We start from the raw sequence: 26,908 nt of genomic DNA on the forward strand, positions 1-26,908 counted from the left end.
CGTACATGCCTGTTTTCCCCACATACTTGCAACACGTTATTATCAAGTCCGTCACCATTTAGGAAGTGGAGCAATTTTAGAGACTGGTTCAAATCCTTCATCTAGCAGACAGGGAACTGAGGCCCTGGGGAGGAGGAGGGTCCACCCAAGGTCACCTGTAAACTGTGGCATGGTTAGATTCCCATTTCTGGCCTCTCTGGCCTCTTCTCGGGGGCTGGGCAGTGTCCCGGTGGAACGTGTGAGAGCACGAGGTGGGGTCTGTGAGGTAAGAAAGGATGTGAAAGTGGGGCGGAGGGGAAATGGGGTGTATCAAGGTCTGTGTCCACGGCACACCTCTGCCCTGGGGAACGTAACAGGTTTTAGTTCTTGTATATTTTTTGTTGGCTGTGCCATCCGGCACGTGGGATCTTAGTCCCCTGACCAGGGATTGAACCCACGCCCCTCTGCAACGGAAGGCAGATTTTAGACACCGGACCACCAGGGAATTCCCGTGTTTTATTTCTTGAAGAAACTTCTGACTCATCTCCGTTACTCCTTCCTGCTCCACCTCCCCCGCCCCCGCCATCTTTTCCCTTGGAAACGGCCTCAGAGATTCCGGAAGGTGCTTCCTTACTTCTGAGCCACCTGCGTGGGAGGAAGCTGAGGACGTGAAGGTACTGACTGAGAGAGCAGGTTGAGACCCGGGAGCTGTTGTGCGAAAAGAATGGAGAATTTCCCAAGGAGGGAAAACAGAAGGGGGTGCTGGAGGCAGCTGGTCACCAGCGCTTTTTAACCCTTTCCTGCTGCACAGGCGGGCAACCCAGAGAGATTTTCATAAACGGCTGGTGCTGATGGCTCTGAAGGGAGGTGGGCACCGACCGCTCCCTCTGAGCCCTTGGCAGACAGGCTTTGTACTCTGGGTGAAAGTGTCGGAAAAAAAGGGAGAACAGCTCCTCATCTCGGAGAGGATTCCTCAGGGAAATCAGGCTGCTTTTCAAGCATAATTTGGAAAGCCACTGCCGCCTCCAAACTTCTGTGGGGAAGGGGGTGGGCGGTGGGGAGGGGAAGGCCATTTATAAAGCAATCGGTGCTTCCACAGAGGCAGCCATCACTCAGAGTTATTTTCTGAAATTTGGCCTCTCTTCCTTACTCTGGAGGCAAGGCAACACGGGCAACTCTGCTTCCAATCAAGGCCGACACAGAGGCTGGGGTGAGTCACACAAAGGGAGAGGAGCCCTGCCTTGCTCATCGCAGCCGGAGCTGCTTTTGGAAAATCACTCCCTGGGCTTCTGAACAAGGAGGGAGCCTCATCAGAGGTTCCATTCATCTCACTTCTTACTCTTAAACTTTAAAGCACATATTTATGTGCCTCGAGTTGCTCATGAACCACGGCGTGTCAAACAGTTTGGGGTTGATGGAAGAGGTACATTTTCTCATCCTGGGACTTTCAGAAACACAATTTCATTGCCAGGCTCTCTCCTTTCCAATTTCTCCTGCACGCTGCCACGAGATGAATATTCCTAAAACGCTGCTTTCAGCGCATTACTCACCCATTCAAAAACCCTCCAAGGCCTCCCCTCTTGACCTCTTAAGGCTAGGATCCCCAGGTTGACAAGTCAAGGCCCTTCGTACATGTGGCCTCGGCCCCCACAACCTCCTCACACACCCCTTCCCTAGACAGCCAAGCCACCCTTGTCACCTATCACAGACACAGCCTGTCGACTTGGCCCCTTTCCACCCCGCATCTCTTTTCCTGGTAACGGAAATGCAGCACTTCCTTTTAGGGGAAACCAGTCCAGTTCCCTCTCCATATAGTTTGGTGAGCTGACCTGACACCTGCCTCCAGGCCTGCCTGTGAAAATGTAGATCAGGGCAAACTAAGGTCCCCAGGCAAAAAAAAAAAAAAGGGCCCCTGTCCTATTTTGAGGGGCTCCTGAGCTAAGAATAGTGCTTACATGTGAAAAGGTTGTAAAAAATATCAAGGAAGAAGATGCCATAGAGCTGTGGTCCCCAGCCATGGAAGACAATTTTCCCATAGACCAAAGAGGAGGGAGTGGTTTGGGGATGATTCAAACGAATTGCATTTATTGTGTACTTTATTTCTATTATTATTCCATCAGCTCCACCTCAGATCATCAGGGATTAGATCCCAGAGGTTGGGAACCCCTGTCCTAGAGAACCTGTCTGCAAAGCCTAAAATATTTGCCAGCTGGCCCTTTACAGAGAAAGTTTGTGGATACCTGCTTGGATGCACAGTGCTTGGTTTGGAGCGTGGCGACAGACAGGCTGAGCTGAGAACTGGAGCTGTCGGAAGGACGGGCACACTCTCCCAGGTTTGTTGAACCTATGTCTGGAGCTAGCGGTGGCCACCTCAGGCACTTAACAGAGAAGGCTGCCTGAGAAGGAAGGCCACACTGGGGGAAGCGGAATCAAAAGGCAGAGGCTGGCTGTGGAGCTGAAGCCAGCTAGGCCCATTGATCATGCGAGCCCAGACATTTCTTTGTAGCTGAAGCCAGTTTGAGTTGGGTCCCCTGCCAGCTGCAAGGGAAGGAGTTATGATGAGTACAGATATTGGCAGGTATGCCCAATGCCTTTGGGCATGTTATTACCTTGTCTGGAATGCCCTTTATCCTCTCTGCCTGTCTGCTTATCTTTTAGGATCTTATCTCCTCCTCTGCTGCGGTGCCCTGTAGTTCCTGGATAGTTCATTCAGAGACATAACCATCTACTTGCTCAGCTGTAAATGTCTTGGAGGAGTAGGTGTTGCATCCCTAACAAAGCCACGAGCAGTGGGGTTGGGAGATGGGGGAAGGACAGTGTGTTGTCCTGGGAGCCAGGCACTTACTCACCAGAGACACTATAGCATTTACTCCTCCTGAAGCAGCCGCCAAAAGAGGCAGTGGCAGCAGCTCCATTTTACTTATTTAAAATATTTATTTATTTGATTGCATCAGGTTTTCATTGCAGCACGTGGGATATTCATTGAGGTAAGCAGGCTTCTTTAGCTGTGGTGCGGGGGCTTAGTTGCCCCTTGGCATGTGGGATCTTAGTTCCCTGATCAGGGATGGAACCCACTCCCCCTGCATTGGAAGGTGGACTCTTAACCACTGGACCACCAGGGCAGTCCCAGCAGCTCCAGTTTAGAGATTTGAATATGAAGTAAAGTGACCCAATGAGGTCATGCTATTATGAAGAGGCAGAGTCAGAAATCAACCCCAGCTCTGATGAACTCCACATCCATGTTCTTTCCAGAGTATGGTGCCCCCCAACCCCGCCCCAACCGAGGGTCACATCTAACTCTTCTCAGGATCCCCTGGGTCCAGCTTTACACATCCCTGAATCCTCCATTTCCTGCAGATCAGAGCTCAAACATCTCAACCCCAACTGCAGGGCCTTTCAGCATCTGCCTATTCATTCCTCCCCTACCCCTGACTCCAGCCACACAGTCACTCAGGGTACTCAGGGTACACCCTGAATGAGAGGAGAAACCATCGCTGCACCAGAAATTTTAACAGGGGGAAACGATCGCTTTGCGAAGCGGACGTTAACAAGGACTAGATTGAGTCAGCAGGACAGGTTCAAAATTAAAGTTGCCTGAATATAATAATAACTGGAGAGGCACTCTAATTAGTTTTTTTTTTTTTTTAATCAAGTTCAACAATCTGCCTGCAGGAATCTGAAAGAGACTCAGGATATCTTAACTCTTCGAGGAAGCGGTGGGTTTTCGGAACATCACGGAAATTCTCTCGTGCAGGTTATCCCCTGGAGGGCTTCCGCAGAGCACGAGCTTTCTAATATCATGGTACAGGGTGGGTGTGCATGTACCCCGACTCCTTGGCACACCATCTTGGCCTGCCATACCCTGGCACCTGGTGAAGGAAGGCAGGCTGCTTTAATCTCTCTGGGAGCCAGGTCATGCTCGACAAGTCACGCCACCTCTCTGACCTGTTTTTTCTCATTTGTCAGGACCTAGAGATTGAATTAGTCTATCACTCTGTCCCCAGTGGAATCGGGAACAATGCTCTGTGAATCCTTTGACAATCCCCTCAATTAGAGGGCATTTCCTCCCTTTGCCCAAAGGAAATCACTCCAGAATTTTCAAACTGGAAGAGAGTTAAGTGATTATCTCTCTCTTTTCAGGGCTTCTTAACTTGGAGTCCCTGTGGGGGTCACAGGTGAGGTATCTGAAATTGGACACAGAATTTCTCGAGGTCAGCTGAGCGGACCCAGCGGGAGGTGGAGCCTGCCGTGACTGTAGGCTCAGAGGATGCTGTACCCTCCAGGGAGTGACGGGAGGAGGAATGTTTTCAGGGGGTGATTCCTAGCGGAGTCTAGAATCGTCCAAGTTTAAGAGTTCTCCCGGCCCATTCCATCCACTTTCCAGGTGGGATAACTGAGGCCCAAAGTTGTTGGCGGGGGCTGGGGGGTGGGGGGTGGGAGCTGATGACTCACTGACAGAGCCAGACCAGAAGCCAGCTGGGCATCCGCTGCCCTTGCACGGAGGCTCTGCAAGGCAAGGAGTGGGACCTCTCTGGAATGGGCTGGGGACCCTTGCTCCACGAGGTCCCCATGCCAGCTGTCTTCTGGTTGTTTTTTATTTTTAGAGCTTGGGGATTATCTATGTCACTGGAGGAGTTATCTAGCTAGTGCCTCACCATGCATCTGCTGAGAAAGCATTCATCATTCCTGCACATGTGTCCTTCAGCACCTGTGTGTGTGTGTGTGTGTGTGGCTGTATACCTGAATTTACATAATCTGTGGGCTTTAAGTCTCCCAGCTATGAAAATCAAGTGTTTATCCTGCCTTTTCCACACAAACTCTCTCAAGGTTACCGCATGGTTGATGAAGGGATGCAAGGCTCTAGCTACAAGCCAGCTGGCATGGTGGGGCGGGAAGAGCACTGCTCTGCGGTCTGTAATGAATGACTAGGTCCAGGCGCGACCCACCAGTGGCTGCCAACATCACAAGAAGAAATGAGACATCATACACCTCCTGATGGAAGTGAGTGATACCACCCACAGAGGAGTGCTGCCAAAAAATAAAAACAAAAAAACCCTGATCTCTTGTTTTGCCTCATTTATAGGAAACACAGGTGACAAGAGGAGCCTGTGCAATGACCCCCCAGGGGATGTAATCAATAAATTCAGACTGTGGGAAGTGCTGTAGAATAAATGACTGTTTCCTTAACAAAAAACTTCCCAGGAAAAGAAAAGAGAGGTGGAGAATCTATAAATTAAGAGATTTATTAAGGAACATATCGACAATGGCAATGTATACACCTTATTTGCATCCTGATTCAAACACACTGGGAAAATCTGAACACTGACTGAATATAATATTAAAGGACCATTGTTAAACATTTTTTAATGCTATTCTGTGGGTTAGTCGCTCAGTCGTGTCCAAGTCTTTAGAATCCCATGGACTGCTGCCCCTCAGGCTCCTCTGTCCATGGAATTCTCCAGGCAAGAATACTGGAGTGGGTAGCCATTCCCTTCTCCAGGGCATCTTCCCAACTCAGGGATCGAACCAGGGTCTCCTGCATTGCAGACAGATTCTTTATCATCTGAGCCACCAGGGAAGCCCAATGTATTCTGGTTGTCCATTAAAAAAAAACACAAAAAACAGTTTGGATATGACATCTGGGATTTGCTTCAAAATAACGCAGGGGCTGAGTGGGGGCGTGGAGGTAACTGGGAAGGGGAGGGATGAAGCAGGGCTGGCCAAGTCCTGACTGGTGCAACTGCGTCATGGCCACGTGGCCGTCAGTAGACCATTATCCATGGTAGACAGTTGAAAAATACTTAAAAGGCATCCAAACAACTGTCAGGAGAGTCTGCCTCTAGAGAGGGAAACTAGATGTCTGGTGAATGAGGATGGGGAGAATGACTTCTCAGTGTTTGGTACCACTTGGATTTTATACCATGAGTCTGTTATCCCTTTACAAACATAAACTCATTTTTAAAAAGTCACCCAATTTAAATAACAAACTTCAAAGTGAGGTCTTGATCATACTTTTCATTCAAGAAGTGCCTTTATTTCATTTCCTTCCAAAGAACAGGGGAGGTTCCATCTCCTTATTTGAGGAGAGGGAGGTGTGTGAGTTGGTGCTGCCGGCCAGTGACCGGAAAACTCGTGGATGGGTGTCGCTTCCACGTGGCCCCTGAGCGCTCACAGGACACACACAATGCACAGGCCTCTGCCCCATGTGTCCCCAAGCTCTCGGGTATGGGTGTGTGTGTGGGGTGGCCTGTGAGGCAGCTGGGGCCGCAGAGGTGGTAAGCTAAGGAGTTAAGCCCTTAGAGCTGCCAGACAATGTCATTTGAAAACACCAGGTATGAAATATAAATAACAGTCGGCTGCTTTCCTTCAATCCAATTTCTGAGCAGTTGTGTGATCGATCAATTTATAAATCGATCGGCTGTCTAATCCACCTTGGCAGTCTTCTCCGCTGCCACCGCCGCCGCCCTCGCCAGGGTGGGGTCGGCCCCACGACCTCGTCCTCCTCGGCAGGGGAGGGAAGGGACCTCCTCTGGCATCCACCTGCCCACCCGGGAAGGGGAGGGGTGTCACTGCAGCTCCGGGAGCAGGAGGAGCACGTTGGCTGAGTAGGGGTTCTGCTGCCTGGTGGCCCCCCGCAGCTGCACAGGGTGGAGGCTGGGGTGGGGAGGCGTGAACTCCTCCGGGCAGTAAAGTTCGTTCAGGAGGAACCAGGTAGAGTCCGGGTCGACCTTCATCAGGTGGAGGAAAACGCTGTGGAGAGATGGAAAAGGAGTGTGGGGGCATGGGGTGGGGGGTGGCTGCTGGGCTCCCCGCACCCCCAGAGGCTCTATACTGGGCTATTTGTGAAAACAACTGATAACCACATCACTTCAAACAGCAGAACAAAACCCGCTTTAGTTCTGAAAACCATTATGATGGTCCCATAGATGGTCTCCTTCTAACAGAAAGAGAGGTAAAGAGTTTCATTTCCGTTGACAGAAAAAGAAGGAAAGTAATTAGTCTGAGCGGAACCATATTGACATCAAACAAGCTCCTGGCAAAGAAAGTGGTTAAATTCTTGGCTACAAAGCAGTTTTTAGAAGGAAGGAAATGGATAGGGCCCACCTCCGTTACACGGTCCTCTCCACTCACGGGACCAGTCGGGGGCAGGGACTCCCTGTCCTGCTTGGGGACCTGAGCAACCCTCAACTCGTGGGCCTCAGGTCCTTATCTCTTCCCTCCGGCAAGCTGATGAACTCAGTAGTCGAGGCCTCTGAGAGCCATGGAATTTCGGTGGTCTGGATTCACCCACAAAGAGATCTGATCCAGTTGTTCTCCCGTGGCAGGATCGGCTAAGCCCTGCCCTGAGACCTTTAGCAGACGCCAAGTACTGGTCACGAACATACAACACAAACACAGCAGAAGGGCCCAGGCTACCCAGCGCCAGACACCCACCACAGGTGAGGTTCTTTATCTTGGTCTGAATTGTGGGGTCACAACCCTTGCCTCTTATCTGCTCACATTTCATTTCTAAACAATGCCCGGGGCCATGGCACTGGGCAACCCAGGTGTAAACTTCTTACGCTCGGCTGACTCAGCGATGCAGAGTCTGGCTTTTCAGTCTCAGGAAGGGTGAGGCCCTCCCCTAGCTGGGTGGCTCTCTTGCAGCCATCGTGCCCATCTCACACCTGACCCACCTGCACAGAGAGGGCGGCCTTCCCGACCACCTTGCCTAGGTGCTTGCTCCGACTTTTCCTTCTCAGGACACTCTTTCCAGCATTTGTCAACGGCCTATTGACTGACCATCTCCCTTCCTTATAGCACAAGCCCCTGAGGCCAGGGACGCCTGTTTGGTTCACTGATGTATCTCGGGTGTTTGGTGTCCACATGGTAAGCACTCAACCAACATTTGATTGAACAGGTTTCATGTTTAATAAGGAAGGGACTTATCACGCTGCCCACTAACGACTTCAGATGGCATCCCTCGCTGAAATAGTTGTTGTTCAATCGTTAACTCATGTCTGACTCTTTGCAACCCCATGGACTGCAGCATGCCAGGGCTCCCTGTCCCTCACCATCTCCCATAGTTTGTCCAAGTTCCTGTTCATTGCATTGGTGATGTCATCCAGCCGTCTCATCCTCTGATGCCCTGTTCTCCTTCTGCCCTCAATCTTTTTCAGCACTGGGGTTTTTTTACAATCAGTTGGCTGTTTGCATCAGGTGACCAAAATATTAGAGCTGAAATAGCGATATTCTGTAAAATGACCTAAAGAAGAGGTGAATGGCTCACCACTAAAGAAGGATCCACGGATGTCACTAACGGTAGTCACGTTACCACAGACGTCACTAGCTGCGTGACTTATCTTCATCTCAGGTTCCTCATTTCTGAAAATGGGAGATAACACTTCACTCAGGGCTCTGCTGGGCTTTAATTGGGAAAACACAGATCCGGCCCTACACAGGGCTGCCCTCATGGGATCCCTGTCTACCAGCTAACAGTGGACAGAATCTATCTGATGGATCATGTTTGATTCTTGATGACCATTCTGAGGAGCCTCTCCCCTACTGCTGGGTGTCGGATACGAACTTAAACAGTTGTGGCGTGCCTGCTTGGTCATGTCCAAAACGGTTGCTAACTGGCGCTAAATTCTGGCTTTTAATTTTGTTAATCTGAAAAGCCTGTGCCCTTGGGGGACGGGATTCAGGTTTTACTTCAGTGGAGCCAGTTGTGCTTCCTTCCTTGGGTATAACAGATGTGGGCTCAGGTGGCCAGGGAGGCAGGTGGAGGGGGCACTTTGATTTTCTGACCTGTCTAGTGCCTGAAGTTTTCTTTACTCAGAATAATCTTGAGTTTATAACCTCAGCGGTGGCTCCTGGAGAAGTGATTAGAATATTCTAATGCATTGTTTCCACTTCACCGCAGAAAGGAGATGGGGCCTGCGTAGGAGACAATTTTTGTTTAAAAACAAAAATATCTTTGATAATTAGAGTGGCGAGGGAAGTGATGAAAAAATGCACCAAAACTGGGAAGCAGATTTCTATTTACACGTGACACAGTTGACAGTTTTCCCTGGTGCCAAAGGCTGTTAGAATGCAAATGATTTCATTTGATTTTTTTTTTTTCTCCTCCTTCAAGAACTGGAACAATTCTTCAAGCGATAGCATGGGTGCACACTCTCAACTTCAAGGAGTATTTTGATCTGGGCGACACCCAGCCAAGTGGTGCTGCAGCCCAGTTCAGTCACCGCTCTGTTCTGCAAAGCTGAAGTTCATTTTCGGCATCCCTTTTTAACTTGCTAAATTCGGGTGTTATATTCGTTGGCAGGAAAGGAAAAGGAAGGAAACCACTCTCTCTGCCCTTCGAGAACCCTAAATAAGACACTAACGGGGAAGCAAAGGAAAAATCACGTGCAAAGTTCATCTTCTTCTAGAAGCCAGGGCCAAACTCTTGGAAGAATTATTTTGGGTCTCATTCCTGAGCTCCTAAAGTGATAGAATCCCCAGAATGGCAGGTTGGCAATGCTGGTTTCTTCTCTCTGCGTCTGGAAGCAAATTATTTTGCCTCTGTGAACCTGTTTTCCTTTTTCTCCAAAGGAAAATAATCACACTGGCCCCACCCTCCTCACAGGTTTGTTCGGAGGCTCTAAGGAGATGAGGTGCAGGAAAACACTTTGAAGTGTATGATGAAAACAACTGTTCCTTCCAGAAAGAGTGTGTGTGTCTCAGGAATAATTATCACTACCAACCCCGGCAGGACTGCCACACCATGGAAAATTCTCAGATGCTCTGAAAAGGGCAGAACATTTGTCTTTTGCTTCAGTCATAATTTCCTTCATATTGACTTGGTAGGGGTCCCAATTCTCAGCCACTGGGGTTGTAATTTTGCCCATTATTTTCAGGAAGAAATGAATGCACTGTTCTTTGCCCTCCATGTGCCTGAGGTCGCGAGCAATTACTGTGCCGTTCAACTGTGCCAGGTGCCTGGTAGGCAGAGCTGTGCTCTTTGCTTGGCAAAAGACATGCGACCTGCTGAACTCTAAACACTGACAAATTCTGAACCCAAACCCTCGCTCACTCTGAGGCCCTGGGAGCTGAGCCTGAGACCCAGGTGGTGTTGTCTGACTACTCAGAGGCCCAGCTTTGCTCCAACCTCTAGGATCACCCTGTCCCAGGCCAGGTTCCTGGCCTTTTTGGGGAGACGGGCACCCAGACAGGGAAAGGCAGAAAGCCAAAGACCCTGAAAGCATCCTTCTGCATAATCGAAAGATGAAAGACAAAGAGGAGACCTCTGCTTTGAATTGATTGGAGTAACTGCCTGGAAAATGTTCCCAATACATCTTGAGACATGGCCGGGATGGCTGGTGAACACGCCAAATGGCCAACTCCATCTTTTTTCAAGCCCAAAGAAAAATACTTTAAAAATATATATATATGTACACCATTTAACTCCTGCACAAAAATTTCTTTCTCTTTCCCCCAGGCCCAAATCGGTGGCTCCAGGGAGCACAGTTATCAAGAGATTATCTGGTCCCCAGAGTTCTGGGAGGCACTCAGCTGGGCCTCCTGCCTCCGAGTGTCCTGAGGCGAGTGATTATCTCTCAATAACCTGTAGGGCCGTGTAGCTTAAATGATAACTTGACTTTAAAAAATTTAGAACTCGCCGTTAGGCAGTTTCTAAGCAACCTCTGTTTCCATGGCAAAGAAGCCTGGTGTTTATACTGATTTTTCACTTAAAATGCGGTTTTATTGAATTTCACTTCATGCAGGCAGCCATTTCCCTGCACTTCAGCCCTATCTACAGTTGACGGGTATCAGTAAGTACCTAATAAACTCCAGACACCAAACCAACAGAAGCGACTCATTCCTTTACGATCAATATCAGGTGCTCTGAGTGACAAAGCCAGGGGTGAGGGCGCCTGGGGGGCTGGGAAACGTGCTGCTGGAATCTGATTGGCTGGGTCTGGTCCCATCCCTGTGTGGTTCACCAAATGTTTACTGGCACCTGGTCCAGCGCAGGGAGCTGTGTCAGGTGTGTGTGGGACACAAAGATGGGTGGACGAAGGCTCTGGCCTCAGGGCTCCCTGTCTGGTGGGGGAGGACAGACGGACCACAGACACCCACAGTGTGACATGAAGAGGGCCAGGCTCAGGTCACGGCTGGGCCGGAGCCGGGGAAGGACTCCTGAGGTGGGGACCCGCAAGTCTTTCCTGGACATCAGTGAGATTGCTTCTAAGCCCCTTCCAGCTCCAACATGCCCCAGAAGTTCTCAAATCTGGGGGCTGAGTCCTGGGCCTGTCCATCCCAAGTGGGGCAGAACCAAAAAGACACCCTTCTGCTGAAGACGCGAATATTATGGAGTGTGTCCTCACCATCTCGTGCTAGACCGCGCTGGCTTCAAGGGGAATTCTAGAAAACCGCCGGCCAATTGAGGCTCGGCAAAGCTAAATAAACCGTAACTGAAATTCAGTGCTCCCAGTTCTCCTGGGTGACAGGCTATTCTTTCTCTGTCAATTACTTGCTTGAGGGATCTGCTGCTCCTTGTCTCCTTCTGGATTTATAAAATGCTCTCATGAGCTGTCTGCATAAATGCCAGTGGTAAAGAACTTGTGGCTCTGAGAGGTTTATTTATTTATTTATTTGGAGCACTGAAAGAAGTTACTCAGGGCGTCTCCTTAGGGACACGACACAGGCTGTCTCAATGTGGGTGCAACTAAAGGCAACTGGAGGATAAACTCACTTGTTGGAAAGCAGGCATACTGCAAAGTGATTTTGGCTTCCCTGTGGTTCCCTTTCTGGCAGAACAGCCGCCACATTCTTCTTTTCTCCGGCCACCTCCTCTCCCATGATTCTGTACCTGCTGACTCAGTACATGCTGACGCTACAAATGAGGCTGTGCGTTTCCTTTTAAATAAACGGATGCTAAGGGTATCCACGTGTTGGAGTCAGCAAAGCAGTGGGGCGATGCTTCCATACTCGGTAATTTACTCTAATGGGTCTCGCTTCATTGGTTAACCAGTATTTCAAGCCTGTCCTTTCTTGCTATTCAATTTAGCTATCTTCCCCTGCACAGAGGCCGTTTTTTTGTTTCTAAATGTTGGAAATGGAGGATTATGACGTGGAGCAACGATTTACTCTCCAAATAAATACCACCAATTGCCTTTGCAGCTATACATACTCGTTCGACTTAACTATATTTACCTGTTCACAGCCATTCATCTATCGATCGCCAACCCGCACACTCATGCAGAGCCCGGTATTAAAAACATTTTTAAATGCAACCGGGATAGGAATTAAAACCATAAACACTAGTGAAAGCTTACGATGCTAATGCAGTCCCTAAAGTATCACAAGACAGAGTATCATAGTTGCAGTGGAATGACTCCATGGCTTTGTGCATATTTAAAAAGATATGGCACTGAGAGGCCCAATCTGTTACCGACAATTCAAAAATAAGCCAGAGCCGAGAAGGGTTTAAATCCCACTGGGGCCGGATTTAAAAGCAGTCCTTCCCATCTGGCCAGCTCTTCCGGCTCCAGGCCCCACTGACAGCCCAGATCCCATGATGGCAACGCTGCTGGGCATGGATCTCAAAGTGGCCCTGCCCGTCTGTACTTTCCGGCTGCATGCCAAGTTTCCTGGCCCTCCCTGGAAGATTCACACCCTTGCAGAAAAAGACATCTTCCTGGTAGCCTACCTGTTTTGCACCCCCTTCCCTGCCACCCTCAAACTCTTTTCCTGAACCCACGCTTGGGCACCAAGCCAGCAGCCTCCACTGATGGAGCTGTAAGAAACAGCTCTAGGAAATACTTCTGTATTTACTGCAAGGATGTTAGGAGTCATCAGTCACAAAGGTACCTAGTGTTCTTTTAAGATGACCCAGGGGGTGCATTTTCTCAGGGTTTAGTACCAAGGGGATTCCAGAGGGTTGCCTTCTAAAAGCTTTCTGTTCTGACTTCAGTGATGACTGTAAGTCGCACAGCAGGCATGTCTCCCTCTCTGCCTCCTGTGTTAGGAAGCCCAGAGCCTGCTGCAGGCTCATCTCTAGCACAGGTGAAGAGCTCCAAGTCTGTGTTTTACAAATGAACCTCAGCCCTGGCTTCACTTTGTTTCCCCTCTTCTTATTTTTCCTTTAAAAAATGTCTTCAGTTCTTATTTACCTTGTTGCATACACTTCAGTTTGTAAGATACTCAAGGTCTTTTTTGGAATAAGGAAGAAGTTTAAATAATGATAATGATTGACTTTTTACTTTGGGCTGACATTTTGTGCTATAGACTAATATACATGACTTTGCTAAATCTTTGTAATAATTTTATCATGCAGAAAAAAAAAGATATGCTTATTCTAGTCTTGTAGATGAGGAAACTGAGACTTCCAGAAGGAATTAATTTGCCCAAGGTGATACCACTGCTAAGCAGTCATGTGAGGCCAACTCTACCGTGGTCTTTACCTTTGAACTCTCAGCACAGTATCTGGCGAATAAGAGACTCTAAAGCATCTTTTGAATAAATACATATATAATAAGACAATTGAGGCCATGTCCCTGGCTACTTCACTAAGCACTGAGATTGTCAACATTCATTCCTGCTTCTTAGGTGTTCAAGACAGACCTCAGACCCTGCAAAGGGATGAAATGACCACTCTGTAGTCGGCCAAGGCTTCTGATATCTGAAATCTACTTGGTGCAGGCTGTCCAGCTACCAGGCTCGATCTCCCATCATGAGCATCATGGTTCCCGACCCAGTACGGCACATATAAGTGTGCATGCAGGCCCCACACTGGGCTTTACCACTGGGTGGTAGAATGGATGACCCTGGCAGATTATCAGTCATGTGACAACACCGAGAAAGCAGGGGAAGGATTGGTAGCATTTGATTTAATTGGTGGCACAGAGGTCCCTGCCTTCTGATCTGAAACCCAGCAACCCACTTCGTTTGTAATTTGCATGGCAGATGTCTCTTATCTCTGACACCAGGAAATCATGCCTATATCCACACAGTGAACAGCCTCAGATCTGAGTGCATTTTTAGAACAATGAGACTTGAAAAGCAGCAGTGCCTGCCAAAAGATGGATAATAGGAAAGCTAACTACTGGGTCTGGATTTGTCCACCATTAATCAAATATCAAAAGGGAAAATATTAGGAGTGCCCTCATTTCCATGCTGGGTGTAGTCTGAGGGGGAAACAGCTCGGCAGCCCAAGCTCAAACACATTGCCCACACCATTTAAGGGGGTGAGCTGCTAATTTCAAGCTCAGCTGAACTAACGGATCACCTCTGTGGCTGCTGATCCATTCAAATATAATAAGCCCACATGTGGGTAAAGAGGAGTTGGGGCTCTGACGGGGATGAAATGAACAAGCCTCTGCCAGTCTGAGTTAGTCCAGGGTTTGAGGCAGTGGCTGCATCTTTGATGGGCTGAGATCCTACTGCTAGAAAGAATGCGGGGAAGTCAGTCAGTAAATGAGCATTCAAACTTGGTCCTGGCTGCTCAAGCAAAAGTGGTAAGGGAAAGGTTTAACAACTGACATGAAAAAGACCTTTCAGGGACTTCCCTGAGGCCCAGTGGTTAAGACTCTGCACTTCCCCTGCGGTGGGCACAGGTTCTGTCCCCAGTTCAGGAACCAAGATCCCGCGTGCTTCGAGGTGCAGTCAAGATAAGTACATAAGATTTAAGAAAAAGATCCTTCTGAGGTGAATACCCCGTTTCAGATTTCAGTCAAGATGAAGCAGGCTTCCAACAAAAATACCATGCCCAAGGGTATACATGTATGTGTAACAAATACAAAACATATCATATATTTGGCAAATTATATATCTCCCCACATGGATGATTCCCTGGTGTCTCAGATGGTAAAGAGTCTGCCTATAACACAGGAGACCTTGGTTTGATCCCTGGGTCAGGAAGATCCCCTGGAGAAGGCAATGGCTACCCACTCCAGTATTCTTGCCTGGAGAATTCCATTGACAGAGGAGCCTGGTAGGCTACAGTCTATGGGGTCACAGAAGAGTCAGACATGATTGAGCGACTAACGTTTTCCACACAGGTGTGCACATACAAACAAATGTTAACTCCAGAATGGGAGCACCATGAGGGCACAGGCCTTCTCTCTCCTGCTCCCCTCTAGTTTTCATGCCTGGAACAGTGCCAGGCACGGAGTAGCTACTCAGTCAATCAGCAGCATGAATGATTGCCGAGTGGAGTCTTACACACTAATGCTAAGCATTGGCGTGACATGTCGGGAGGAAGCTGTTATCACCAAATCCGGTTTACAGGGAAAGGAGATGAGGGGCAAGGAAACGAAGCCACCTGCTCAAGGTCGCAGAGCTAGGAAGATGTGAACCTGGGTTTGCCTGCGTCCAGGACTGCAGCCCCGGGCCTGTCTACACAATGTCCAGGAGAGGTAGATGGGGGAGGCTCTCTCCCTTTCCCACCACACGCATCAAGAACCACAGCGTCCCACACCTGCCCAACCAGGAGGTGTACCAGCTGGTCACTAACTGCTGGCACCTTGCACCCCCACCTGGCACCTCAGGGTGACAGGTGGAGTTAGGACTGTGGGGGTGGAAACTGGGTGGCCTGAAAGCATTGTCCCTCCCTTGCTGGGCATGGGCTTCCAAGTTTGAAAAAACAGATATTGCCCAGTTCTAGTTCTGTTTAGCCTGAGGGTGGGAGACTGACTGGATGATGTATGCAAAAGACAGGGAACCTCAGAGGCTGCTCGGAGAGAGGCCTGAGGAGTGTGGTTTTAATGGAGCTGAACTGAACCAGGTTGAGAGCATGTACTGATTGGAAGGAAAAACACAGGAATTTGGGGGAATGCGTGCTTATCTCAGATTCCTTTCATGTAGGAGAAGGAAAAGCTCCGTGGCCAGAAAGGCACAGAACCGTGGAGGCCCACTGCATGCCGGGAGGTGCCTCAAAGGCCACTGGGGCCACTGGGGAATTGATGTCAGTTAAGTTCTCCAAGGCTGAGACGGGGGCGTGGCTGAGAGAACGTGTTACTCTGTACTCCAGTGCTTATTCTCAGGGACTGGGCCTTATTTATAGCTACTGACATGCTGACCCCTCCTCCCACACCCCAAACATGGTTTTCTCATTTGTTACCCACTGAAATCACTTAACTAGGTGAACTCTGGGAGAGTTGGTATTTTCTCTTGCACAGCCAGTTAACAGTGACACCTGGTGGTAACAAACAGCAAGATTATACCCCTACTCCTACCACCCACCCCCATGCCCCCCATCCCGCCCCCCTCCCCCCAACCAAGCTGCAAGATTTATGTTCCTCCTTACAAGGCACATTCGCTAGATAAAAGCATTAAACTGGAATGGCATCTCCGTTCTTAGCATTTATGGCCTTGGTTATATCAACCACCCCCTGATCAATTTCCATTTCTAGAGTTTACAGCCAGGATGTAAAAGCCTGCCACAAAGGCTATATTTAATATGACAAATTAAAAAAGCAAACACAGGCTTGGTCATTCTTTGGAGCCAGGAAGAGCAAACAGGAGGAAGGAAAAATCCAACCGTGAATACACGCAAAGGGGAACTCGCCTCGAGCTGCTGAGTCTGCCTCCATCCCCACACGAGGCAGGCCACCCTGCCGAGGTCTCATCGAACCCCCACCTGCCAGACCTACAGACACAGCTGCTCCTCCATCTCCTTTCTGCGTTGGGGTGGGGGTGGGCTCAGAGCAGCCACCTGCCCTCCCAGGTATCCTCACCAGCCCTACCACAGCCCAGCCAGTCACCTGCCCGGTGCCAGGAAGTCACTGCCCTGGAGGGAGCTGGGGCGTCTCTGAACGGCTCTAGTCTGTACTAGTTCTCTTGAATACGGAGCTGAGACTGGAGTTTTTGTAACCCTCTGGTTACAGAACTCCCTTATGGGCGCTGGCAAAGAACACACCACCTTTACTTCTCCCCCAAGTGGGTAGGGGTGTCACTGACAGTTGTTGGGGCGGAACACTGAGGGGCAGGAGTGGAAGCAGGGGGCTGGGGTGAGGCTTCTGCAGGGGATCGTAAAGAGATGAGGGTGCCTGGCCTGGCAGCTTGGAGGTAAGGAGAAGCAGACAGTGTTAAGAGAGATATCGCAAGTTAGATAGACAGGCTTCACTTCTGGAACGGATGCGGCGTGTGAAGGAAAGAGGAGAATTAAGGACAAACAACAGGATGGATGTGCAGCCATTTGCTGAGCTGGGGCCTGTGTCTCACTCAGGGGACCTCGTTCGTTAGTCCCTGGAGGTCTGACTGCTTTCATACTCACTGGCCCACCCTTCTCCCTGCTTTGCTCTGCAATCAGACTCACAAAGGGACCAGGTTGCCTATTGTCTCACGCTTCTTCTCCCATTTAGAGAGCTTATTAATTTCTGAATCAAGATGCCAAATCAGCTCCGGATCAAGGACAACACAGGTATTTTTTTCCTCTGACTTCAAAATAAGTTTGCAGATGATGCGTTCGTGAAGCAATCAACCTTGTACTTCCTCCCCGCCTGGCCCGCCCGGCAGAAGGAGGTCATCTGACTCAACCCTGAGTGGAATGCGGTGGAGCAAACAAAAGGCACCTCGATCAGGCTGGCAGCAACCTCCTCCTTCCCCACCCGCCTCCTCCTGAGGCACCTGGAATTCCAACTCAAGAGTCAGCAAGGTCCAGTTTGGGTTTGATTGCTTTCAGTGGCAAAAAAAAAAAAAAGAAAATTAGAAATGAAAAGATAATGAATTGTGAATATTAGCCTGTTTGATGGGTCTGAATTGGAAGGACAGCTATGGGGAGGGTGGAGGAAAAGTAGAATGAGATGGGAGATGAGAAAAACCAGACCTTTCAGACTCTCGATTGTAGCAGACACCCAGAAGAATCTGCTTCCAGATGGATCCATCATGTTCGTGAGTTGTACTTTAAATCAGAGCACAATTAGCTTCAGGGACTCTGCCTGGGGGAGGACGATTTTCATCTTTAAGGAACGAGAATGTCTGGGGACAAGAAGCTGGTTGAGATGCGCCCCTGCGCTCGAGAAACCATGACTGATTCTGGGCCTAGAGGATGTGACAGGAAAGGGACAGAAAGAAAAAAGGGAACTGGGGAAATCAAGAGCAGAAAACTGGAAAGGATAATAAATCAATTTGAAGAGATATTTCCATCACTCCCAGAGAGTGCAAGGTTTGTAAGGGAGCAAGTGGGCTTTCCTCACTCACAGACAGAGAGCAGCCTTCCAGCCCTTCAGGGAGTGAGGCGACACTGAGCCCACCAAGGAAGATTAGGGGCACATTTCCAGAAACTGATGGAGTGGGAGGGGCTGTTTCTTTGCCTGGGGAGGTGGAACTGTAAGGCCCAGGGCAGCAGGCAGTGCCAGGCAGACCGGCCAGCTTTCACCTCCGCTGCAAACATCCAAAGATGGCAGTTCCAGGGCGCAGGCTGCTGCCGGCTAGAAGGAGGGCTTGGGAGAGGAGGGTCAGGGTGCACTGTGGGTCTCAAGTCGGGGGAAGGCTGCTGTGCTCAGTTTTAGCTTTTGCTGAATATTCCTTAGGACTCTCGGAACCAGACATAGGTTCTTCTGTTGAAGGCAGTAGAGCTATTCTTCAATAAGCAAATCTTTTAGAAATGAGAATCACATAATTTCAGAGTTGAAAAGGCCCTTTAAATCATTAGTCTAGGGGTTTTGAATAATTCTTGGTTCACAGACTCCTATTATATATCAGATGAATGATGTAGACTCCATCTAGAGAAAGACATGTACGTGTCTGCTTGCACACACACACACACAATGCTGCATACGATTTGTGAGGGTCTGTGGCACCTGAAGACCATTCAGACATTCTGTGGAGCCAAGGTTTGGTAGATCAATAACGCAATGCTTTTGCTTTGCGAGTGGGGGAGCTGAGAGAGAGGTGCCAGGGAGGAGAGCTAGACGCCAGTCACCCTCTGCCTGCTCCCCTCCAGGACACTGTCTTTATGCTTCTGGCCCCTTTGGGACTGTTGCTGATGCTGCAGCAGAGGAAAAGGTTACTTTCAAAGAGAAAGGCATCTAGTCAAAATGCCATCTCTGGATGTTGGCACAGTTAAAGAACCCATCTTAACCTGGCGAGGAGAGAGAGAAGAGAAAGGAGCAGAGATGCCTCCACTCTGCTCACCATTAGCAAATCATCCATAATTTAGGACAAACGTAAAAGAGATGCGGGTGATCAAGCAGACGTACCTCCTGGCCGCCTCTTGTAATTTCACGGGCTGTTTGGCACTGAGGTAAATCAAGCAGGCATCCGCCACTTTATTCAGGTCACCCTCACCTGCAGAGAGGAAAAACAAAACAAGCGTTGGCCCTCAGACTTCATCAGGGATGAGCAGTAACCCACTGCTGTTGCATGAAACTGGAACAGCTCGGCAAGATGCATGGGCTCTATACTCCATCCCCAAGTCCAAAAACACAGCAAGGTAAACGGATAAATGAGGCCAAAGTGAGATGGAAGGATGTGCACAGGAAGGGAGATGAGGGAAGCAGGGCCAAGTAAAGAGGGCAACAGAGCGGGTGAGACAGAGAGGATGGGGTGTGGGTCCAGGCGAAACGGGCTGGTGCCTACCGAGGTCCAGTCTCTCACAGAGGGGGCCCAGGCCCTGTAAGACGGCCAGCTGCAACTTGAAGGCCAGCGTGTGGGAGTAAACTGGTCCAGCTCTGGCACTGACGGGAGCCTGGCTGACTAAAGAGCCAGCCAGCTTTGGCAAGACATCTTTGCAGAACCGGCTCCTTAGAAAATCGCCACACTTGCCTCCCAGGGTACGCAAAACCTGCGGAAACAGTCCCTAATCCGGTGACTGAACATCGCTAAGGCAGCAAGAGCGTTTAAGAGAATGTTTGGTAATTCAATTTCATCTCAGTCTCTGCTTGGAAAAAAAAAAATAGAATTATTGCTGTTAATTCCTTGCCCACGGTTTGTGATTCTGACAGTTATGAATTCGGAGGTCTCTGTTCCCGAGGCATGGCTGCTTCTATCCATAAATACAGATTATGTGGAGAATAATTCAAAGGAATCTTGGGTTGGATGAATAATATGGTTAATACCTGGATTTTCCTTCCTTTTTTGTTAAAAAAAAAACCAAGAGCTTAAAGCAGTTCACATAGATCATCTCTCGAATCTTCCTAACAGCCCTTGAAGGAAAGACTTGTGCTTTTTAACTCTGAAAGAGTTGGCTGAACACACACAAACAGGCCCAGGAGCCCAGGCCCAGCTCAGCTGCTGCCATGTGCAGGTGTCGGGAGGGCAGTGACTGGCCGAGGTCCTTGGCTGGGTCTGGGCAGGGACCCTGGTGGGCAGAGCTGAGTCAGAGTTCCTTCTGTTCCGTGGCACAATCTCTTATGTACATCATCCTCATTCCAACTTTCACAACAGGCAGTCTCTTTGCATGTCTCGTTTTAAACTTTCTCTAGCAGAACATATTGAAACGTTTTGCCCCACTGCACAGGACTGAGTGTACAGGATAATAAGAATTTCTTTAAAAATTGGTAAGCAAGGCATATCCAGCACAGAGAGCATTTGCTAACTTTGTAGAGAACGAGGCACTTATTTCAGCGCCCTCAGCTGGGCTGCACAAGGCCTGACGGAGCTCAAGGGTCACCAATGGGTCTGGCAGTGGGAAAGCAGCCTCAGTTACAGTGCATACACCTTTATATTTTTTTCCACACTTGCTGTCATTTCAGATAACCTATTAATTTTCTTAAAGGAAACAGCACAGCTGAGTACAATTTGAGCAAGACCTCCTTCCTCCTCCCTTCCCCTAACTTCTCTTCTTCCCTCTCTCTCTCTCTCCCCACCCCGCCCCACCACCAACACATCTGTGTGTCACCTTGCACATTTTGCTTTTGAAAATACATTAACAATTTTGTATGTTATCAATGTAAGCTTGCATTTTGGTCCAGTATATGTTAAAGAATCTTACAGAAACACAATATACTTCTGCCAAGTATATCAGTTGCATCCCTGGCTTCATTTTATATCCCTACACATCTTTTTTTCTTTGCCTTATCTTGCTCACTCACTTCTAATTTATGTTAGCTTGCCATGGTAAATGTATCTCTGTAAGCTGCCTTAAGTGCTTTTTAGAACAAGGAAGGATATAAATAAATAAGCCAAAATATGTGTGCTAACATAAGCCAAACTAACTCAGGGAGAATAATACCATGCATACACAGAGGGCTTTTACCTTTTTGAAGCATTTCATCAAATAGTCCCATTTTATCCTTGACAACAACTATGAGAAAGGTGGGCTGGGTGGCCGCAAGCTTTGTCCAGAGCTGCTCAGCTGGACAGAGGATGCCCACTGCTAGACTGCAGACCCTCGGCCTCTTCACCTTGACTCTTTGTGCCATGCACAGAGGTGGGCATGAGCTCACAGACTCAGGTCCTATCACTGACTATCTGGGTCTTTACTGCTGTGTGAGGGCTTTCTCTAGCTGTGCTGAGTGGGGGCCTACCCTCTCGTTGCGGAGTGTGGGCTTCTCACTGTGGTGGCTTCTCCTGTTGTGCAGCCTGGGCCCAGACTGTGGGTTTAGTAGTTGTGGCACAAGGGCTTAGCTGCCCTGAGGTATGTGGGATCTTCCGGGACCAGGAATTGAACCTGTGTCTCCTGTACTGGCAGGCGGATTCTTAACCACTGGACCACCAGGGAAGTCCCTAGCTGTGTGATCTTGAGAAAGTTCCTTAATATCTCTGGGCTTGTTTCCTGCTCTGTCAAAGATGGGGATGTTAGTATCTTCCTTGCAAGGGTGTTGTAAGATGAGCTCACACATGGAGAACTGCCAAGCATGCTGCCTGGGGCACAGGAGGTGCTCAGTGGATACTGGTGGCCCTTTCATCTACTAGCTCACTCATTCTGCTTCAAATTCAAAAGGAAACTGACTTTCATTTCTTTTTCTCTGTGCTTTTCTTATTTTTCTGTACTTTCTTCAAGGTATAGTAGGTCACATCAGATAAAAAGAGAACCAATCCCCCCAAAACACTGCTGAGCTTTCAGCTTACATCTCCCCATCCCTATGACTGATGGCAGTGGGGCTCTGGTGAGGTACCTTGAAGGCTCTGAGCACCGCCAGGGGGTCATCGTTGGTGAGTCGGTGTACGAGCGAGGGCCATGCCCGATGAGCCAAGGGAAGCAGCTGGTTCTTGTGGGACTGCAGAACAACCACGCACAGATCCAGCACGTTCAGGACCTGAAAGGGAAGAGGACATGATTGCAGCAGACCATAAAGGCTTGAAACCAAATATCTGCAATCAAGTCGCCACTTGAAAAGAATAAAACTTAGACACTCATTAAGTCAAATAAGTATTCATGAGTTCCTGACTACATGTCAACCACTGGTGAGGTATACTGGGTGGTAGCACACAGGGACAAAATATGTGTGTTCATAATACACGTGTTTCCTTGCCTTCATGAGGGGCTTATGGTCAACTGCGGAAAGACCCAAGGTCTCAGACCTTAGCTAAGACAAATAAACGGATGAATGATCGCCAATTGTGACGAGTGCTACGAAGGACAAAATCAAGGGAGAAATGCAAAGACACTAAAGGGAGGGATCTACACCATACAAGCTGCCGGGAGGGCTGCTGGGCTGGCTTCCTCCTCTGTCAAAAGTGGGGATGTCAGTATCTTCCTTGCAAGGTTGCTGTAAGGAGATAAGCAAGGCAGAAACAAGGTAGTAACTTCCACAAGGAGGCATAAAGGATGAGCAGGAGCTAGTCACATAAAGAGTGGAAGGGGTGGGACTTCCCTGGTGGTCCAGTGGCTAAGGCTTGGCACTCCCAATGCAGGGTTGCTTGGGTTTGATGCCTGGTCAGGAAACTAGATCTCACATGATACAACAAAGATCTCGTGTGCAGCAACTAAGACCCTGTACACCCAAATAAATGAATAAATAAAATTAAAAAGAAACTAGAGCAGGGCAGCATGGAGCATGACAGAGGAGGGTAAGATGGGGCTGGACCATGAAGGCATCACGTTAAGACTTTTTTTATCTGGTACTAAATGTGGTGGGGAGCCAGGGGAATGTTCAGGAACGTGACATGATACAATTCATGTTTTAAAAAGGTCACTCTGGCTGCTGAGTGGAGAGGGGACTTGAAGGGGGAGTGAGAAGAAGTGAGGAGGCCCTGGAGGAAGCCAAGACATATGTCCACTTGGGTGGCGTGGGGGTGGAGTCACGCAGCCACACGCTGGAGACAGAGGCAGGGATGTGAAGCGTTTGAGATCTGTTTTGGAGATGAAATGGCTTAAATTGCTGAAGGACTTGCTCTTTGTGGAGGTGAAGAAAAGTATTAAAACGAGCTGCTTGGATTCAGGCTTAGCAACTGAACAGATGCAGGTGCAGCTTTACGAGACAGGAACAGGGGAGGGGGAGGAAACTGGGAGAGGGGAGGGAGATCGGGTTCTGTGACCTCTAAGCAGAGAGGTCAAGTAGGCAGCTGGGACACCAGTAGACCTCAGAAGAGAGGTCTGGGATAGCCTAGATGTCAATTGGTTTTTTTACCTTTCCTGAAAACATGTCTCCTGATCTCTCACGTCTCAAAGTTCACTGAAGATAGACGGCCTGCTCAGGGTCACAGGCAGCGGTCACCATGATGACCAGGGCGGGCTTTCCCCCAGCACAGAGGTGAGGGTGCGTATGTGAGTTAGGAAGACAGAGTGAGGTCTGCAGGAAACGCAGATTGGATGCCTAGTGTGTGCTGGTCATAGGAAGACTGGAATAGAAACAGAGAACAAAATAGGCCCTGCCCTTGAGGGCTGAATAGTTAGGGGAAGAAGAGAAACCTCAGGAGAGAAGGGTAGTACTCAGGGGGAAATGGCTTTGGGATTGCTGACTGGCTTTGGATTTGTGTTCTGTCACTAACTGGGCAAGTTACACCATACTTCATTGACTCAAAGATGCATGTTTTCCCCCTTTTGCCTGGAATGTTCTTCCTCTCCCTTTTTCCCCTGCAGGGCTGGTTCCTTCTCAGCCTTTAAGCTTAAACATCACCAACAACCTGGTCTAAATCAGAACGTAAGCTCCCTCTTATTCAACAGGCCGTGGGAGAGTAGGTTTCCAAACACGTTTACTACAGGGGTGAATTTTCTATCATAGAACCTCTTACTACCTTCACAGCATTTCCTCCATGTACATGTGTGTATCTGTGCATCACCTCTTTCCCCTTGAGAGACAGAAATTTCCATGAAGACAGAGATCATGTCTGCTTCACTTCCTTCTACACACCCTCTGTCTGATCTGTAGCAGTCCTCAGTAAGTACTGAGCGAATAAGTGAATGAGTATAAATGCCACACCTGATGCTGTTTTTTACTTATAGCCAACAACTCAGTGAGGCAGGTCATCATCATGTCTACTTTACAGATGAAGCAGAACATGCTCAAAAAGGTGATGTGGCTAGTGAGGGGCAGAGCCAGGATTTGAACTCGGGTATGCCGATCTGACTCCAGTGCTGACGTTCTCCATAGCTACAGTGTTTACATGGCAACTGGGCTTCCCTTGTGTCTCAGCTGGTAGAGAATCCGCCTGCAATGTGGGAGACCTAGGTTCAATTCCTGGGCTGGGAAGATCCCCTGGAGATGGGAAAAGCTACCCAGTCCAGTATTCTGCCCTGGAGAATTCCATGGACTGTATAGCCCATGGGATCACAAAGAGTCTGATATGACTGAGTGACTTTCACTTTCATACATGGCTGCTACAAAGTGTCCAGAAGAGGGAAGACACTTTGTTAATGTATCAACCAGACACCACTAACAAAAGGCACCTGAAAAATGACTCCTGAATGGAACAGAAAATACTAAGAAGTATCTCTGGGAAGACTAAACAAGTCCACAAAACCCAGATGCTGAAGTTTGAAGTAATCTGTGGACCAGGGTTTTCCAGCCCACTGCCCCTGGTCAGGGCGAAGTGCCCTAGTCACTATCAGTAATTCATGGAGGCGGCTGTGTTCCTCACTCCTGCTTGGGGGTGGGCAGGAGCAGGTCAGGCTGTACTTTCCTTTGGGTGTCAGATCTGCCCCCAGGTGATCTGAAAACTGTGTCTCCCATGCTCACCCTGCCCCCATGCCCCCAGCCTATTATCAGAATCACTACTGTATAGTTTAAGTCCTTGCTGATGGGGAGGAAACTGCTGCTTCAGAAACTGCCAGCAAGTGAGGATGTAAGATTAAGAAAAGTGTTGATGCTCGGCCTAGGATGAGAATGGAAGCGGAAACAGAGATAAGGGCTACAGTCAGGCTTGGAAGAACGACCACTTTAAAGTATTAAAACCTGTGTCCCACATTAAGTCAGCACAGAAAATGATATCCTTCCCAAAGCTTATGACTTCCCTCCCCGCCGCCCTTGGAGATGCGATGACTCTCTGAAACTTTGTGCTTTTTAATTCCATCAAGGGGACTCAGCTCCCTTTTGGCATCTGGGTCGATACAGAAAGAATAAGATGGCATCCCACAGATAAATTCCTCCTGGGGCCTTCTCTCGGCCACCACACATGCACCGGAGATAAGGGTGGCTCCTGCTCACCCTGTAGTCACTGCCCGCAGACCAAACCTCATCCCGCTGCTCTGTGAACACAGGGGTAGGGCTGCACACTGACCTTCAAGCGCATTTTCAGGCTTTTATCTGACATCAAGTGGACGCAGCGCTCCATCACATCCGTGGCTATTTGGATCTGCACTGGCAGTGGTGGCTCCACGTGGGGACCGGTGTCATCCCCCTCCACTTCGGGAGGGTCTGACTGCTCCTCTGGAAAAAAAGGATACCTGGGGGCAGTGTTTCCTGAGAGATGCCGCACCTCAACTTAACCTCCCAATCTCAGATCTGGAGTAAGATTTTAGAGGGAAAATGTCGAGGAACTGATCCCAAGAAAACCATGTAAAAAAGGTGGGTCAAGCTCTGAGTCAAGATATTCACCAAAATACTACCTCTAACAGCTAGGGAAACCCTCCATGTCCACTGTAGGGGGATGGTTATATAAACCATGGTATGATCCATAAAATGAACCGCATGTTATGAAGGCCTGAAAATTTGTGTTTATCAAGGGCTTTAAGGACAAGGGAAAATGCTTATGAAATAACATTGTGTTAAAAAGAGAAAAGCAGGATACAAAATTGCATACACAGTGTGAGTACTATTATATAAAGTTTTATATAAAGACAGGAGGAAGTACAAAATATTAACAGAGATGAGGTCACGAGATAAGGATTTTTATTTTTTCCCTACACCATTAGCCTTTTCTAAGTTGCCATTCATAAATATTTAAAATAAAAACATAAGAGGGCAAGGTTCTAATTGGGAGCCCTGAGGCTGGGCAGTTCCCTGGTGGGCCTCTGGCCCTTTATTCTCTTTCCTCTCCTTTTGACTAAGGGGGTACGTGTCTGTCTTCTCTACCAGCCTGGAAGCTCTTTGGAGGGCCAAGATCAAGCCTTGTACCTCCTGGTATGAGGGATAACACCAGGGCAGCTTGATGCAACATACAGTGATGGGGTTTGGTCAGAGGACTAGTCTTGCCTCCTCATCCTACGAGCAGCTCCTCTCACCCCATGTTACCTCACTTGACAAAAATGGGGATAAAGCATTGGCTTGTTGAGAGAATTAAATGAGATGAATGTCACCAGTTATTTGCTTTCACCGCCTGGAGTGCTACATTGCATGAGATAAGTGTAAGTTTGTAAATTAAAACAAAAAACACTTGAGTAGCGTGAAACCCAGGCCAAAATGCCTTCCCTGAAATTCTTCCTCCCTCTGCTTATAGCCTCTAGCCTCCTCCCCAATCCTCAATATCAGCTGTGCTCATTTACACGGAGCTGAGCATTGCTCCCCTAACTTTCTTCCATTTCAGTTTCCTCTGCTGGAAAAACAGAATCTTAAGAGTCCACATCTGTCTCTAACAATGCTGAAAAGATAAAGGAAAATGTGTTTATAGGATGCTTGGATTTCCTGGTGAGAGGCTTCAG

At 48.7% G+C, this 26,908-nt stretch overlaps 1 protein-coding gene and 1 long non-coding RNA gene across 3 annotated transcripts in view; one reads left to right on the top strand and one right to left on the bottom strand.

Moving 5' to 3' along the window:
* Positions 1–226: 226 nt before the first annotated feature.
* LOC139186582 (uncharacterized) lies at positions 227–5,038 on the top strand. The gene is made up of 5 exons (XR_011570216.1): positions 227–653; positions 2,100–2,312; positions 3,633–3,695; positions 4,120–4,154; positions 4,807–5,038. It is a non-coding gene; the product is annotated as an uncharacterized lncRNA (long non-coding RNA).
* A 950-nt stretch (positions 5,039–5,988) lies between these two features.
* TTI1 (TELO2 interacting protein 1) overlaps positions 5,989–26,908 on the bottom strand; it is a 41,426-nt gene continuing 20,506 nt past the window's right edge. For both annotated transcript variants that reach the window (XM_019972399.2, XM_019972398.2), the window contains 5 exons: positions 25,549–25,697; positions 22,005–22,145; positions 19,525–19,729; positions 19,146–19,233; positions 5,989–6,729 (listed from right to left, as the gene is read on the bottom strand). In XM_019972399.2, the coding sequence (XP_019827958.2) occupies positions 6,546–6,729; positions 19,146–19,233; positions 19,525–19,729; positions 22,005–22,145; positions 25,549–25,697 (767 nt within the window). In that variant the 3' untranslated portion in view covers positions 5,989–6,545. The remainder of the gene's footprint in view (positions 6,730–19,145; positions 19,234–19,524; positions 19,730–22,004; positions 22,146–25,548; positions 25,698–26,908) is intronic.

The sequence above is a fragment of the Bos indicus genome, chromosome 13, assembly GCF_029378745.1.
Source record: "Bos indicus isolate NIAB-ARS_2022 breed Sahiwal x Tharparkar chromosome 13, NIAB-ARS_B.indTharparkar_mat_pri_1.0, whole genome shotgun sequence".
Classification (NCBI taxonomy): Eukaryota; Metazoa; Chordata; class Mammalia; order Artiodactyla; family Bovidae; genus Bos; species Bos indicus.